At 41.8% G+C, this 15,769-nt stretch overlaps 2 protein-coding genes across 3 annotated transcripts in view; one reads left to right on the top strand and one right to left on the bottom strand.

Moving 5' to 3' along the window:
• p3h2 (prolyl 3-hydroxylase 2) overlaps positions 1 to 9,750 on the top strand; it is a 62,679-nt gene extending 52,929 nt beyond the window's left edge. Inside the window, exons 5-15 of the mRNA XM_034582584.1 lie at positions 1,272 to 1,399; positions 3,825 to 3,914; positions 4,383 to 4,423; positions 5,554 to 5,645; positions 5,763 to 5,890; positions 6,099 to 6,194; positions 6,607 to 6,757; positions 7,131 to 7,248; positions 7,378 to 7,453; positions 8,036 to 8,176; positions 8,431 to 9,750. Coding sequence (XP_034438475.1) covers positions 1,272 to 1,399; positions 3,825 to 3,914; positions 4,383 to 4,423; positions 5,554 to 5,645; positions 5,763 to 5,890; positions 6,099 to 6,194; positions 6,607 to 6,757; positions 7,131 to 7,248; positions 7,378 to 7,453; positions 8,036 to 8,176; positions 8,431 to 8,523 — 1,154 coding nt within the window. The 3' untranslated portion in view covers positions 8,524 to 9,750. The remainder of the gene's footprint in view (positions 1 to 1,271; positions 1,400 to 3,824; positions 3,915 to 4,382; positions 4,424 to 5,553; positions 5,646 to 5,762; positions 5,891 to 6,098; positions 6,195 to 6,606; positions 6,758 to 7,130; positions 7,249 to 7,377; positions 7,454 to 8,035; positions 8,177 to 8,430) is intronic.
• ccdc181 (coiled-coil domain containing 181) lies at positions 9,590 to 15,001 on the bottom strand. 2 transcript variants are annotated; one of them, XM_034582587.1, is made up of 6 exons: positions 14,783 to 15,001; positions 13,990 to 14,133; positions 12,624 to 13,622; positions 12,062 to 12,208; positions 11,165 to 11,328; positions 9,590 to 10,505 (listed from the first exon to the last, which is right to left on the bottom strand). In XM_034582587.1, the coding sequence occupies exons 2-6, from the start codon at positions 14,071 to 14,073 to the stop codon at positions 10,334 to 10,336; spliced, it is 1,566 nt and encodes a 521-aa protein (XP_034438478.1). In that variant the 5' UTR covers positions 14,074 to 14,133; positions 14,783 to 15,001; the 3' UTR covers positions 9,590 to 10,333. The 2 variants fall into 2 exon arrangements, with proteins under 2 accessions (XP_034438478.1, XP_034438479.1); XM_034582588.1 differs by having other exon boundaries at positions 11,165 to 11,325.
• Between the last annotated feature and the right edge of the window lie 768 nt (positions 15,002 to 15,769).

Here is a 15,769-nt window from a genome sequence, read left to right as displayed (position 1 = left end):
GTCGACACGCTTTAAATGAGAACAGTCAAAAACTTCCAAAAAGCTGCTCTCGACTGTTTTCTTTTGCTGCATAGAAACGACTTCTTACAAGGATGTTCCATCAAATTCAATATTTAATTTTCTTTCCCTTCCTCCATCTTATTAAACTGTGTATGTTAACTGAGCACCTGTTTATGTAACACTTTAAAATCCTCATGCTGGAATATATGATTGTTTATGTGATATGTGTATGTTGACAGTCGTGTTTTAAATTGCTAATACTAGACAGCTTCTCATTTTGTTACTGAGCATGTTTGTTTATATCCAGTCAAACTAAACTGAATATTTTTTTTGTCTCTGTGCTGGAGACAGCTGCAACCAGAGGCAGCATGTTTTTGGGTGGTCCGTCCGTCTGAACACTGTATCTCACTAATGTCTTGAGAGAATTTCCTCAAACTTCCATTTACTTGGACGCTTGAGATGAAGTGTTTGGATTTGGTGGTCAAAGGTCAAAGGTCAAAGGTGATGTTTCTGGTCTTGTGACTGTGCTATCTCAGGAATGTGTTGAGGGAGTTCTTTCAAATGCGGCACAAACATTCACTTTCGCCATTACGGATGAATGGATCAAAGGTTAAGGTCCCCATGACCTCACAAACACACAAATGTTCAAGAGGATCAAATGACAAGGTCATTTCAACAATATCCAAAAGGTTAAAGATCAACGTTGCTGTGAACTTTCAAGACATTCTAAGACAGCAATAGTTAGTAACACAAGTTACACACCCGGCTACACAGTGACCCTGCTCTTCACCTCTTCCCCCACTGCTGCAGTGAACACTTGCTTTCACTCAGCAACCTCCTATTGTTCTTTAGCTCCTACAGTTTCATAAATACATCCTCGGTGATGTTTCTCTGTTCGACTGAGCTCAAATCTCCAGGTTCTCACTGACCTGGTAACACATCAGCTTCACCACCAGTCAACCCTGCACCTTTACAAGCCAGTAGAACAGTAGTGTGGTGGTTACATGTATGTGATTGTGGTGTCTGACCTCATCCACCAACTCATGGGTTTTGAGTGTGTGTCCGTGCGTGTACGTGCATATGTATGTGCTGTTTCCAATATGTCAGAGTGCAGCTTTTACTCTAGTTTTTGTTTTATGTGCGAAATAAAAATAACACAGTTTGCTCAGCTACACCTGGCGAGATCTTTGTGTGTGTGTGTGTGATAACAGCTATTTCATTTTGTTTCGCATACCCCTTAAAATGCTTTCTGTCTCGCTCTCTATCCGCAGTGGACAGACTGGAGGAGGCGTTGCAGTGCGCTCTGACCTACCTGCTATTCCACGAGGGAGAGGAGTTCATGACAGAAAACGTGGAGTACTACGGGGAGGTGCTGGGACACGACGGCAAACCACAAGAGGTCAGGATCTGCTGTGTGTGTGGGGGGGGGGAGTGGATGGTTTCTTGTCCACTAACTTTTCTGATTTTGAATATTTTGTTTACAAAATAGTTACAAATAGTAAAATCACAGATGAACTAAAGCTAAAACTGCAATACAGCAATGAAGTATGATTTACAATATTTAAAAGGCTTATATGAGGATAGAAAACACATCATTTGAAACATATTTAGAGCATGAACCTTGAGAAATTATTTAAAATATCTGCAAAATGTTGCCTTTTATAGAAAGCTGCTTCAAATATCAGGGGCCACAACATCAACAACAACTTCACTTGTTCAGATGACCTGACCAGTTTGGACCCGTTTTTAGCAGGTTCCTGTTGGAAATAACAACATTTTTAATACTATTTTCACCCCATGTTATTAAAACTGGAACAGTGTGACCACATTTCTGGAGTCTGGCAGCAGAATCTTGACCAAGCTGGGGATGATTAATTGAAAAATTAAAAACAGGAGGAAAAAGAATTATAGCCGTATAACAAGGAATGTGTGGAGAGACTCCAGAAAAAAAAAAGACGGGATGAGAGGAGAGGCTGGAGAGGAAAAGTGTGGAAACGGGAGGCGGCCGAGCTGTTTGCTGTGTTTCTTGGATGAACTTGTTACTCGCTGTTTGGCAGGAGTTGCCTCATAAAGTTTGCTTTTCACTTGTGGATGTATGCTCTCCCTCCAGCTGGTGTCGGGAGGCAAGTTCTGCTACTTGATGTGTTTACAACAACATATTTGTGTTCTCCTCAGGGCACGCTCATTACTATTTCCTTGTCCCCCTTGTGTTCCTAACTCTGAGTAATTTAGTGTTTGAGAAAATTTAATTAGCAAAGCTGTCAGACACTTCAGAACTGAGAATTGGTCCTTTTCCTAAACTCTGATCAGCTGCTTTGAAAAGTCAAACGGTGTCTTATTTAAGTCCCATTTACACAACCTCCTTTTCCTAGAAAGCCTGGTACTCATTAGAGCGAGCAGGGCTCCCACCAGGACTGTGAACGTGGGAGTGGGGTTGACACTGTTTGTGTGTGTGTGTGTGTGTGTGTGTGTGTGTGTGTGTGTGTGTGTGTGTGTGTGTGTGTGTGTGTGTGTGTGTGTGTGTGTGTGTGAGTGTGAGAGATTAGAAGCTGAGAGCTGAAACGCTGCAGCTCAAGCTTGTGTTTTTAGTTTTTTTTTACTCATTGCTCGGATTTTTGTCGCCCTCAAGTCTTTCCAGTCCCGTCAGTTTACAGTACAGTTGTTGGCCCACAGTCTGCCTCTCCTCTCAGCGTCCTCTCTCCCTGCAGCCTGGGGGAGCTCATTTACAGAGCCCTAGATCTCGGTGCCAGGCCCGAGCTGCCTCACTGCCAAAGAATCCTGTCTTTCAGGAGGAAAAAGTCATGTCCCAGTGCCCACAGAAGTCCCCCGGAACAATATGGGGGCTGCTGGTATTAAGAGGAATGCAAGAGAAGACTTTTCCTTTTCAAACCATTACAACCAAAATGTTATTGGCTACAAGTTTCATCTTGACCTCCCTCCTCAACTCCAGCCCCCTTCTCACAAACAGACTGAAATACACATGACAGGACGTGTGTAGTCTCACAACACATTTACAGTAAATAGAAGTACACTTTATGTCAGGCACATTACAATATGAAAACATACACACATAGAGAATACTGCTGTCATTCATTGACGGCAACAGAACAATATCAGCAATTTTTGCAATATATAATGTACATAAATAGCAATATAACAAAGGTATAATATATATCAATATATTGCTAATATTTATTGTGAGGATGTATAGCACATAATTAATCTACATCAGATTTTTTAAATGTGTTGTTTGTTTCACTCAGAGCATCAGTCCTCAAACCTAATAGTTTTTGTATTGCGTTATATACTATTTTTGAATTTTAAACTTTTAATATCATTGTAAGTTTTTGCTCAACTAACCGACTGAATGTAAAATCTAAAACTAACACACTTCCTGTCTGTCAAAGTCAAAAAGCACTCATTGTTAATGTAACTGCTAATGCAACTTTGAGCTCAGACACAATGCAGCGATTGTGTCAATTAACATAAACAAGGCCCTTTGGTTCTATTTGAGAGGGATTGCGGAAAATGTAACTTTTCATAGGTGAACAAAGAAAATCACAAACAAGACTCAGACAAAATGAGAATGTTTGTGACTCTTCTTCAAACAGTAGAACTGGTGATTTCGTGAGATGAAGATGACGTTGTCTTAGCTAAACATTTGCTCGTTATGCAACCTTCTCCTTATGGTACTGCAAAATATGTGAGATGTGTATTTCTATCTTCAGTTGTTTACTTGCTGCAAACATCTGTCGAAGACTAAAGCTGAGTTTACATGTATCCCAATAATAACTCATGTCCGTGGTGTGTGTGTGTGTTGACAGAAAGCTGCGTGGTACCTGCGGAGGCACAAACAGGAACTGGAGCTGCTGCTGATCGGCAGCAATACCATGGGTGTGGAATTCACTGAAGGGGTGAGATAGCAGAATACAACTTAATCCCCATGTTACTGTTCATTATCGACTATTAACTAAAACCCTAACTTAGCCTGTGAGCACTTTTAGTCAGACCAGCGTCCTTTAATTCTCCTTTTTTAATTCTCAGTGACTTAGTAATTTAACAGTCAGTTACTGGTGATCCAGTCCACATGTGTCTAATGCAGAGCAGATCTGTGTGTAAACAGTCTCAAAGTGTGGCTGCTGCCAGCTGAGTCAAGGCAGGGTAACAGGTGTCTGGCACGGCTGCCCTCCACCACTGTCTTCTCATTAAACAGCGACACCTACTGGCCATATTCTCTCATGCCACATACATTTCTTTGTAGAAAATTGATTCTGTCACAAATAATCTGACAAATTAGGCGAATCATTACCCTGGAGCTATTCTTGTTGTAATGATTTCCTTTAACACTGAAAATTAAACATTTCCCTTTGTCTTTTTTGTAGAATTACTGGAGCAGCCCGGGTGGAAGAGACGACTCAAACAGGTAAAGAAAAAAATCACTGCAGCTGTAAAACTGTAAAAGAAGTTTCCTCTGTAGCAACAGCTGCATTTGAAACTGTTAAAACTTTAAAGAAGCTATCATCAATAAATTTATAGCAACAACAGATCAAATAGCTCTGTGGGGGAGTCGCTCGTCCTGATGACCATGCAGAGAATTATATCCAAACTCTGATGTCTTCCCTCCACAAGATTTACGGCGTCCTTTAGCTCTTTGTTTTGGTTTTCTGGTTTTCATTGGTCTGGGTTCACCCTCACTGCTCCCACAGAGTCGCTTGCAGCCACAGCTGGCAGCTGTTGTAAAAAAAAAGTACAAGCACCCAAACTGTAGACAAAGTTCGACGTGCGGGTGAACATATAGTGGAGCATTGGGCTGCTAAAGAGCCAGATGTTTCCTTTAGAGGAAGTGGAGACCACAGCAGACATAAAAGACTATTGAACTTAGCCTGATTCATAACTTTAAAAAGTAATAACTTTGCTCAGTATCTGCTGGATCTGTTAACAGCAACTGTTTCTTTACAAGTTTGCTTTATTAACGTTAAGTGGGGTAATATGTCTTCATTTTGTTCACAGCTTTGTGTCACTGCCTCCAATTGACCAACAAATCTGTTGCTTACTGGAAGTTTAAAGGAGACATGTTACGCTCATATTCAGGTTCATCGTTTTAATTTGGTTTATTACTTTAAAAAGTGTTCATGCTGTAATGTTCAGAATCAACATCACTCTCCTCATAACTGTCCGTCTCTTCAAGAGATAAAGCCCAGTCTGCTCTGATTGGCCAGCTGGATCCCTCTTGTCTGATTGGTCAACAGCTTCCAACGCGTGTAGGAAATGTCGGCCTCCGCTCTCGCTTTACCCAGGACTAGGTAGACTAGGTGTGATGTCACATGACACCCGGAAATACAGACCAGATTACTGATGAGGTTTTTCAGGAGCTTTAGTAGAGTGGTGTTTTCCGTGGGGGAGAGGATTTGGTGCTTTTTAACTTTGCAGAACTTTTACATTCTCTGAAAAATCTGTAACACACCCGGGGAAAGAAAAACTGAAGTCCTTTCAAGTGTAAAAACCCTAATTTGGCTCCTCACAACATGTATTTTCTGCTGTGTGCCCTCTCAGGATTCCCTCTGGTACAGATGGATGGATGGAGTACGTTCCCCTCTCGGACAAGAGGAACGTCCCTTTTGTTGTTCAGCAGCCACTCAAAGAAGGTAGATCTCCACTGCATCCAGAGTCCAAAGGGAATTGAAGTGCTTATGTGCTTTTATGTAAATCCTCTGTGGCCAGTGGGATTGAGGTAACACGTTGCTGCTCTGTGATCTGTGTAGGTGGCCCCTTGGTGTACGACAGCGTGCAGCTGGTGCAGAACTCTGCGGCCTTGAATGGGACCCAGCGGGTGCTGCTGGATCATGTTATATCTGAGGAGGAGTGTGCGGAGCTCACACACCTGGCACATGTGAGGCCATTACACAATATGAATGAAATGAGAGCTTTAAATCACTGCAACTGTCTGGAACAACAATCAATCTTCCTCTGCAGTTTTCTTAATACCTCTTCATTTAGGAAAATTACACTTGGCTTCCGATGAATAATTGTTTGAGCCTATTCGTACAGAGACACTCAGTGTTTGAATGTGTACGTGTAACTGTTTTCTCGTCTCTCAGGCTGTCACCATGGCAGGAGACGGTTACAGAGGGAAGATGTCTCCACACACTCCCAACGAGAAATTCGAAGGAGCTACTGTTCTCAAAACCCTGCAGGTACAATAACTACTGAAAGGAAACTTTGTGTAACTCGTGTCACTCACTAGAGTGTATACCTACGTTCAATAATCCTCTTAAATTCAATCAAATTGCAGCATATTGTGTATCTAAGAAATCTAGTTGTAACCATAATCCCTACAGCTGTCAACATGATCCATGGTAATTCATTTTTAAATATAAATTATATATTATCTTAGCACATTTTGGGCTTGTGGTTGATCATAAGTTGAGGAAAAGTGTTGGATCTAAACCTTATAAGTTGAAATTCAACTGAGCTGATCGTGTTAACACCTCTGGAGCTTTATCTTAGACAGTGTTCAGTAAAATGTCTCCACTGTGCACGTGTGATCTCCCTGGTTCATAGTTTGAGTGCGTCTTACAGTCTCTTGTCCTTTCCTCGTCCCTGCAGTACGGCTACGAGGGCAGAGTGCCGATGAAAAGTGCTCGCCTCTTCTACAACATCAGCGAGCGAGCGAGACGCATCACTGAGTCCTACTTCCTGCTCAACTCCACGCTGCACTTCTCCTACACACACCTCGTGTGCCGCACAGCCATCACAGGTACACACACACACACACACACACACACACACACACACACACACACACACACACACACACGTACTGTCACTTGATATCATGACTTAAATCCTGTCAAGGGTTAAAGAGCTAAATTGTAGACTGTGCTCAAATATCTTAAATTTAATAATTACAGTGAAAAGCAGTTGTCATGGGAACAGAGACTCTAGACACCAACAGAGTAGATTGAAGAAACTTTCTTGCTATCATGTACGAGAGGGTAGTGGTAGATTAAATATCCAGGAAGGAAAACATGTAAAAGGACATTTCCTGTGTTGATTCATTATGTCATTTCCTGTAAAGATACTTTTTGTGTTTATGTTTTTTTGCGTCCTTTGTGTGTTTTTGCTCTCAGGCCAACAGGACCACAGAAACGACCTGAGCCATCCCATCCATGCTGACAACTGTCTGCTGGACCCTGAGGCCAATGAATGCTGGAAGGAACCACCGGCCTACACCTACAGAGACTACAGGTCAGTCAGGCTACTGAGGTCAATACACAGGACAGAAATAAGTCTGCTTCCATGCTGCTGTGTCACTCAGTTAAACATCTCCACTTACTGTTGGGTCTGATCTGACCTTTACTTTTGTTTTGTTTTCAGTGCACTGTTATATCTAAATGGAAATTTTGAAGGAGGGGAGTTCATATTCACAGAGATGGATGCCAAAACAGTCACAGTGAGTAATGATCTTTACGGCAAAATGAAATGTTCCCTGTTAGTCAGGGGTTTGATACCCAGTGGGAGCAGCCTTGATGAATAAAGTTCCATATATCACTTATTCTTTTATACGGAGATTATGATATAACAGTTACAATGTTTTTTTTAATCACTTACGATTCGACTCTCCACAGATGCAGGACAAACCAATTGACCAATATCAGTGAAACCAAATGTACATAGAACTAGAATGGAACAAAATAATCCCAGTCAAGACCCAAAAGTTCATCAATGTCGATCAATTATTTCCTGGAAAAACCATGAAAAAGTTAAATAAAACTATGTCACAATGTCAAAGAAAGCAACAACAAAAAATCCTGGATCCGCCCCCTGATTCAGATCTGCACCGAAGTTTTGTGGTATCTTCACTGACCCTTATTATATCCTTCCAACAAGTTTCATTGTAATCCATAAAGTTATTTTTGTGCAAACAGACTGGTGGAAACATGACTTCCTTGGCAGAGCTAATAATGAAGTTTCTGTGTACTAACGACAGATTACAACAGTTTGAACCCTGCTCCCTCTCTTCCATCCTCTCCAGGCCTCAGTGAAGCCCATGTGCGGCAGGATGGTGGGTTTCTCGTCAGGGGGGGAGAACCCTCACGGTGTGAAGGCCATCACCAGTGGGCAGAGGTGTGCTGTGGCCCTGTGGTTCACTCTGGATCCACTCTTCAGAGAACTGGTAAGTACTTGTTGTTCTTTGGCAGCCATGTTGTCTCTGAGTAATAATCATCCACATTTCGATTCCCATCACGGCTCAAATAAAACATATAGAAGTTATTTTGCATTAAACATTTGTTATTATCTCAATTACTTTCTTGATTTCTTTAGGGAATTTCAGTATAAGTAAGGTCTTGATTTCAGTATTTTAATCTTGATCATATTCCTCTGTTGTTCTGATGATCCTCCATCTCATTTATTCTTCTTCTCCTCCAGGAAAGGCTCCAGGCAGATGAGGTGATCCAGGCACTGGACACACAGTCTGTGGGGGGTCAGGGCCTCAACATCAACCCTAAAGATGAACTGTAGAAACAGGAGGAGCTGCCCCCACCTCCCGAAATCAAATCATTCTATATATTTTAACTATTTATTGAATGACTTTTGGATCAGATCATTTCTATTTTTGTACTGTTTGAAGTGCAAGATCAATAATGTTGTCATTTTGTCTTATTTGTGTTGTCAGACGTGTTTTTTTTGTTCATGTTTCTTCGCACACCAGTACTTGAGATTACGTTTGGGATTTTGTCTTTTTCTTCACAGCCTCGAGTTAAGACAAAGTCCGATTCACTTAGTTTATTGTTTTCGTACCTGGAGAGTTTGTGATGTTGACAGTTTCTTTTGAAGACTGCTCGTACCTGTAAGTCTCACTGTGAAGAAGCCACAGAGAAAAGTGGCGACTGTTTGTTTTGTTCTGGGTTGTTCTTATTCTTATTCTGGACAATGAATTCAGTGGGTTTTTATTCAAAAACACTATGTACAGTTATTCAAAGTAATTAATTTGAGTGGTCAGTTGTCCAAAAATAATATTAGATTTTTGTACTAATGGTACTATTACATACTCTATTATTTTATGTTTTTTTTTCTGTGCCAGTAATAATTATTATTTTCAAAGTAGGCAGTGCACTGTTTTTTTTTTATAAATCTCAAATGGCACTCATTCAAAAGAAACAAACAAAGAGATATTTTTTAATATGCTGAATATTTAATGGTCATGCACTCTGTCTTCTGTGTGTTGAGTCAGAAACTGAAGATGTTGTCTGTTCTACTTTGTCCACTGTCTCCTCTTGTTTTTCCTTCCTGGGCCCCCAGAGCAGGATACAGGTTTACATGTTCACTGACTGAGGACATGATCTGTGTGTCCGTGTTTATGTTTTACTTTAATTTATGTGTTTTCAATAATAGACAGCTTCTGTCTACTTTTAATATGAGGAACTTTTTTCATAAAAGACGTCAATCGTTCCTGTTTCAAGGAATACATACCTGTACGGTCCTTTATGTCCTTATATCTGTTCTGATGATACAGATGAGAGGCCGAGTCGTGCACTGTAAATCCAGTGGAGAGAAACCTATGAAGAGTAGCTTTGTTTGTTTTTTAAATACATTTAAACTGCTTACCAGAAACTTAATCCTGTTGTTTTATGTTGTCGGTGACTTTTGTTTCACTGATATTTTATTTTGAAATGCTGTGGTACACAAAAAATGTACGTGTCCATGTCTATAAATTAAAAAATAATATTCCCCATCTTTATTTAATTGTGTATAATGGTTTTATTTATTCATGTTATTTTTCTGCATAAAATTTAACATAATTTTGTCTTGTTATAACCAAAAATGTCTGTTTCATGACATTGAACGTCAGGCAAATTTACTACTTTCTTCATACAGATAAAGATTTCATTCCTTTACCGTTCGTCAAAATAACCGCTTACATTAAAGTATCCTGTAATAGTCCCTGTGTGTAACCAAACACTAATAAGAGGCCTGCAGGAGCCTAACAACTGGTTCTGTCCTTGTATTTAATGCACAGAATTGCAGTGTAGATAAAGTAAAGTGCATCTGCCTGTAAATAGAGGAAACAACCCTCAATTTATCTCACCTGGATGATTTATACACACACTGAGTCGAGGTCACTGCCGTAAACTTATTTAAAGAAATGTGCTTTAACGCCAAACAGAAAAAAAATCAAACCAAACCCAAGCAACAACTTAACACACAATAATGTCTCATGACCCACACCAGGTCTTGTGCTGTTCAGTCTGTGGTGAATTACTGTATGAACAGAGTTGACTCCACTTGTATGTGAGGACGTGTGAATCCAACTTGTTCAGGTGCGTTTGGGTCAGAAGTGGTGAACCAGCTGCTCTGTGAATCTGAACGACTTGGATTCGTTGACGGTGCACTGCAGGTCCCGCATGCGTCGTGCTCGCCGCCCCTCCAGCACCAGCCTGCGAGAGTGCTCCCGAGCTGCCTGCTGCTCCACCCGTTTCTCCACCCGCTTTCGCTTCACCCACCTGATGGCAAAGAGGACAGATGATACACTTTAACGTTAGAGAATGAAGTGAACTATTGAGTATTGTCAATAAATCCTTAAAAGAATATATTTATTATTCCTCGGAGCTCTCTCTGTTTACTGGTTACCTCTGCCAGGGAGGTTATTTTCCACCCCTGTCAGTTTGTTGGGTTCGTTTGGACGGATTACCACATAACTTGGTGGAAGGGTGTGGTATGAGTCAGGGAAGAACCCATAAAATGTTAGTGTGGGTCCATTACCTTATGAAATAGGGCGTTTTTTAACATAATTAACAGATCTTGATGGGGGGGGGGGACTGAGGCCCTGCTGTGCCCCAGCATCTCAGCTCAGTAATAAATGTCTGAGTAAACGTTGTTGACTCCTACCGATAATTCAGAAAATGACTCTTTGTGGTATTGATTTTTTCCCATCAGTGCTCTGTGGACTGTTACTTCCACCCACTACCCTCTTGCTTGCTCAAGGGTAGAAGGCAGTTTTACCAGCAAGTCAGAGACAAGTGAGTCTGGACCAGAGGCTTTAATAGGTGGAAAGTATCCAGACTGCAACTTTAATAGAAGACAGTAATACTTCAATATTGGCTTACTTTAAAAACAGTTTATTATCATTTAAAAATGGAGAAACAGATGAAGGTGAACTCACAGTTTAAAGGCACGTTCACACTCCTCTCGGCTGTGAAGGAGGTAACCATCGTCCTCCTCCAGCTTCTTCAGCTCCACCAGCTGCTTCTCTTTCTGCTGCTGCTCCTGCTTCCTCTGCAGCCACAGCTTGAACGCCTCCTCCGAGTCGCCCTGTGAGGAGTCCTTCTGGGTGAAGAAGTCCAAAACAAGGCAGTGACAACGTGGGATATCTTTGTGCAATGTTTTTGAATGGATCTCGATATTTTCTGTGAATGAGGTTTGGGTTTTTGTAGGTTTCTCTTTAGGATTACTCGGCACAGAAATCCACCTCTCTTCCTCCGGTTATAATTAATAAACTATTGTCAGTGCTTCATATATCGACTCCTTCTCCTTTCTCTGCAAAGTTTTTTTTACAGAACTTAACTGATCTGCTGCAAAGTGTATTACAAAGCTGTCCAATAAAACAAGTTTAATGCCATCTGCATGGAATCGAATTTGTTCTGTGTTACATTACTAACCTTCAGACTGGTGCAAAATGTGATAGTAAACTTGAAAGTAATGTGTCTAATATTTTTCTGTCTGCTCTGGGACCATAGGTTGACAATTAAATGTTCGATATCCTTTAAAATGAAATTATAATGGAGTATCTAGCCTCCTAAATAAATTCAGTATCAATATTTCTATTCATGTTGATATGCTAAAGAAAAGCTTTGCTCCTATGGGTTAAAGAACTAAAGACCTGGCACTGAAAGGATAGTGGCTAATGAATTAATTAAATTATTACTAATACCTGATAAAAACAAAAATGTTCAAATGACCAGACAAAACAGAGCCTTTATCTTCAGCCCACATAAAGCTCTATCCAGTATCTATAGAGTATTGTGGTGCAGTGGGTTAGTGTGCCCTCTTGTGGCCATACCTTAGAATTTGTCTTCTCCATCTCCTGAGCTCGGAGGATCCTTCTCTCCTCCTGGAGCTGCTCTCTTTTCCTCAGTAACCAGGCTTTGAACGCCAGCTCGTTCTCCTGCCTCTTCACCTCCTCTTCCTCACGTTTCCTCTGCTCTGCCTGACGTGGGAAACAGGATTTAAACACTGATTTAAAGGTTCAGTGTGTAGAATTTAGTGACATCTAGTGGTGAAGTTGCATTTTGCAGCTGAATACCCCTCACCTCACCCTTCCCTTCCAAACATGACAGAGAACCCGAGGCAACCTTCAGTTGTCCTAAAAACTAGTTTGTCCCTTTTGTACTATTGTAAAAAAAAACATGGAGGCCTCCGTAGAGGTATTTAAATATAAAGGGCCCATTCTAGGGTAAAGAAAACAACAGTTCGTACATTTATCATACATAACTGGGGTTATTTGATATTAAATTTCTGCCAATAGATCCCTCTCACCTAAATCTTACACACTGAACTTTTACGTAAATAATTAAAACTTTGTGTGAACCTCTATTTGCTCAGCTGTGGGACTTCTCTCCTACCTCTCTGGCCAGCGTCTCCTTCCTCTCCTGGATCCTGTGCAGCAGCTCCTTCTGTTGGGGGGACAGGGTGTATGTGGCCTGGCAGGGTGTCCCAGTGGCCGACTGCACCCGCCGCTTGATGCCTCTCCTCTGGCTGCCTCTGTGGCTGTGGTTGGCTGAGCTGGGCCTGCTCCTGGGCTGCACTGGAGGTCTCGGGGCCCGGAGGGGATCGAAGCCATTCTTGAAGGGGGAAGAGCCAGAACGAGAGCGAGGAGAGGAGGACGAGGCGGAGCTGTGGGTCTTCCTGGAGCTCACAGTCTGCTCCTGGAGGCGTGGGGAAGTACGTGAATAGTCGCTGTAGTTGCTTGTGATGGGAGGGAGAAGCCCTTGACTCTCCATCTCTTTCAAGCTGACCAGGTCAAACTTCCCATCTTTTTCTACAAGGACTCTGCCCTCCCTCATCCCCTGCCCTCCATCACTGATCTCCACAGCCCTGCCAGGTCCTCCAGACCTTACATTCTCCTCCCGGGGGGAAAGTTTTAGCTCAGACAACTTCCCTGACACAGTCGCCGCCTCTGCATCCTTCCTATCCTTGTTCTCCTTCCCTCCTTCCACCTCACCACTTTTGCCATTTTTCTCAAACTGCAGCGGAGGCACCACCAGGTCCACCAGCGTCTCTTTGAAATGCAGTCGCCTGCGCCTCGTAATATCTGGTGCTTCTTGGTCCTGCAGCTCTCGGTTTGCCTGCTGGATCTTCTCCAGGATGTACTTCTTCTCCTCGTCCGTCTGCTCATCCGTCCCTGGGGGGGGTGGGACTACAGGTGATGACTTATTGGGGCTGTCTCTGTCGGAGTCGTACTCTAATGGCTCCATAGGTGAGGGCCACCTATCTTCATCCTCTTCCACCGCCTCTGTCTTGTTGCCTTTCTTCTCCTTCCGTTTCCTTCGTTGCCGTTTCTCATCCTCCTCCAGCTCTTTGTCAATTTCGTCCTCAATGTCAGGAGCATCAATGTCAGGACCCTGTGTGGTGGAAAAGACAAAGGCATTCATTCATTAGGTTTGACTGTAAATGAATGAGCGGCATCAATACTCAGCAGGTAAATAGGTGCGCTGGTGCGATAACAGACACATGTAAGTGTGTTCATCAATATTGCATCCAGCAGCGGCACAGTGAAAGTATGTCACTGTATGTCAACAGAGCAGGTTTCACATGCAAACAGTGAGATGTGCCAGCTCGGGTAACTCAATGCTGCCTCCTGTTATACTTTCACAGAGCAGGGTCAGGGACCTGCTCAGATCTCAGTCTGCAGAAAGTAGAAGCGATGAAACAAAGACACAGGGTAATAAATAAAAACAAGAGGAAATGGAATCAGTCGGTCTTTCTTACCTGCCCCTCACTGATCAGCCAGTCCAGATCCTTCTCAAAGTCGTCCTCATACTCCTCCTGGGACTTACAAACCACCTCACTCATACTGGGACAAGATCAGAGACACATCTGAAGGACTGTTTGTTGCCACACCATCTGCTGGACCTGCAAGTAAAAACTACCATTCAAACCTGAGCAAGATCGACCAGCCAGAAAATGAAGGATCTGACATATTTAGGGGACTGATATTTATAAGGGTGTGCAGTATTATATTTTTTTAATATCCCAAAAAAATTGTTGCACAGAAATTCCGTCCAACTATAGTTGTGGTTAATCTTTGTAAATGATACTCATACCAATCCCACCACATCACAGTATATATACTTTATGTTATAGGTTACTTGTAAATATACAGTTATATACATGTGAGATTGGTCGCCATCTACAGGACAGAAAGCAGTACTGCAGGGGTTAGTAGTACTCTATTATTGCCTTGGCTACACAGACATGATCTCCCATCTGTTATCATGTGGCTTGTATTTACTTTAGATCTTGTAATTGTGTTCGTGTTGTAACTCAGACCCACACTCACAGGCTACCAGACAACATGTGACACACAGACTGTGTAATCCGGTTTATTTTTACATCTCTCAGGTTCATAAAAATAACCCGGACAGAGACAGACTAACAGGCTGAGCAGCACACACAGTTCCCTCAAGTAAAAGTCACAATAGTCATAATGAGCAAAGTTTTGGCTGCTGGAAATAAGTATCGGTAATAAACTGTGGTCGCCCACAGGGGCTCTTGAACTCACCACCAGCTGGTCCCTGCGTAGCGGCGCTCCTGACTACCTGAAGCCGGAGAGAGAGGACCTCCAGCCGGGTTGGTTTGGGGACTAGTTCTCCATCTATGTGGGCCACACGGAGCGTGACAGAGTGCGGGACAACACCTGAGCACATAATCCGCTGCTGCTCCCCCCGCAGCCCTGACAGCTTTTAATGGAGCCGTCGTCATGGAGACCGACAACACGCTTTACGAGCTGCGCATGCGCGGTCACGAATAACTCCTTTTACAGACTAGATAATAAAATCTTCCTGTAAACACTTTAAAACCCAAGATGTTACCTAAAGGAGCTCGGACAAACAACAATATGTGGGACTAACATAGCACTAACTCTGTAGCTATTACTTTAAATATTAAGGCCTGTTACAGTATCATGTGAAATTAAAGATGTATTATTGATTACAAGGGTCACACTTAATCACTAGGTTTGGATTAAAATTAGATTAAATGAGTGTCAGTTCGATTTTTATAGTTATTTTATTCAAATGTCTTTTTTTATTTAAGTATACGTTTCTTATGTATTGTGCAAAATGAGGAGACATTATTGAATAATAAAAAATGGATTAAGAATTATTTTCTCTCTAGTTGAAAATAAACATTGAGTGATGATGTGATGTTTCATGATGCAAAGATTATATATATATATCAAATGTGGTAAAACTATGTTCTGAGTAGATACAGTTATAGTTAGTTATAGTTATAGTTATAGTTACAGTTAAAGTTACAGTTACAGTTTTAGTTATCATTATTGCTCTAACTATTGTTACAGTTACTGATATAGTTAAAGTTACTGATATAGTTAGAGTTACTGATATAGTTACGGTTCTATCAGAACACTGTAATTGAATTAATTGAGTACATTTAACTGAGATAAAAACTACGTCTTGCTCGGACCTGATTCGTTCACAGTGCTGAGCGCGATTGACGGAGCATAGAGGAAGCACTTGAACGCAACAAT

This window comes from Hippoglossus hippoglossus, chromosome 4 (genome assembly GCF_009819705.1).
Source record: "Hippoglossus hippoglossus isolate fHipHip1 chromosome 4, fHipHip1.pri, whole genome shotgun sequence".
NCBI lineage: Eukaryota > Metazoa > Chordata > Actinopteri > Pleuronectiformes > Pleuronectidae > Hippoglossus > Hippoglossus hippoglossus.
This window is presented reverse-complemented; position numbering and strand designations above follow the sequence as displayed.

What these genes read in the sequence shown, in the direction of transcription:
- ccdc181 (XM_034582587.1), bottom strand. Translation starts at nt 14,073, where the DNA reads ATGAGTGAGGTGGTTTGTAAGTCCCAGGAGGAGTATGAGGACGACTTT. An exon ending in AGGAGACGCTGGCCAGAGAG is followed by an intron (nt 12,209 to 12,623) that starts GTAGGAGAGAAG and finishes TTCCCACGTCAG; the next exon opens with GCAGAGCAGAGGAAACGTGA. An exon ending in TGGAGAAGACAAATTCTAAG is followed by an intron (nt 11,329 to 12,061) that starts GTATGGCCACAA and finishes TTCTTCACCCAG; the next exon opens with AAGGACTCCTCACAGGGCGA.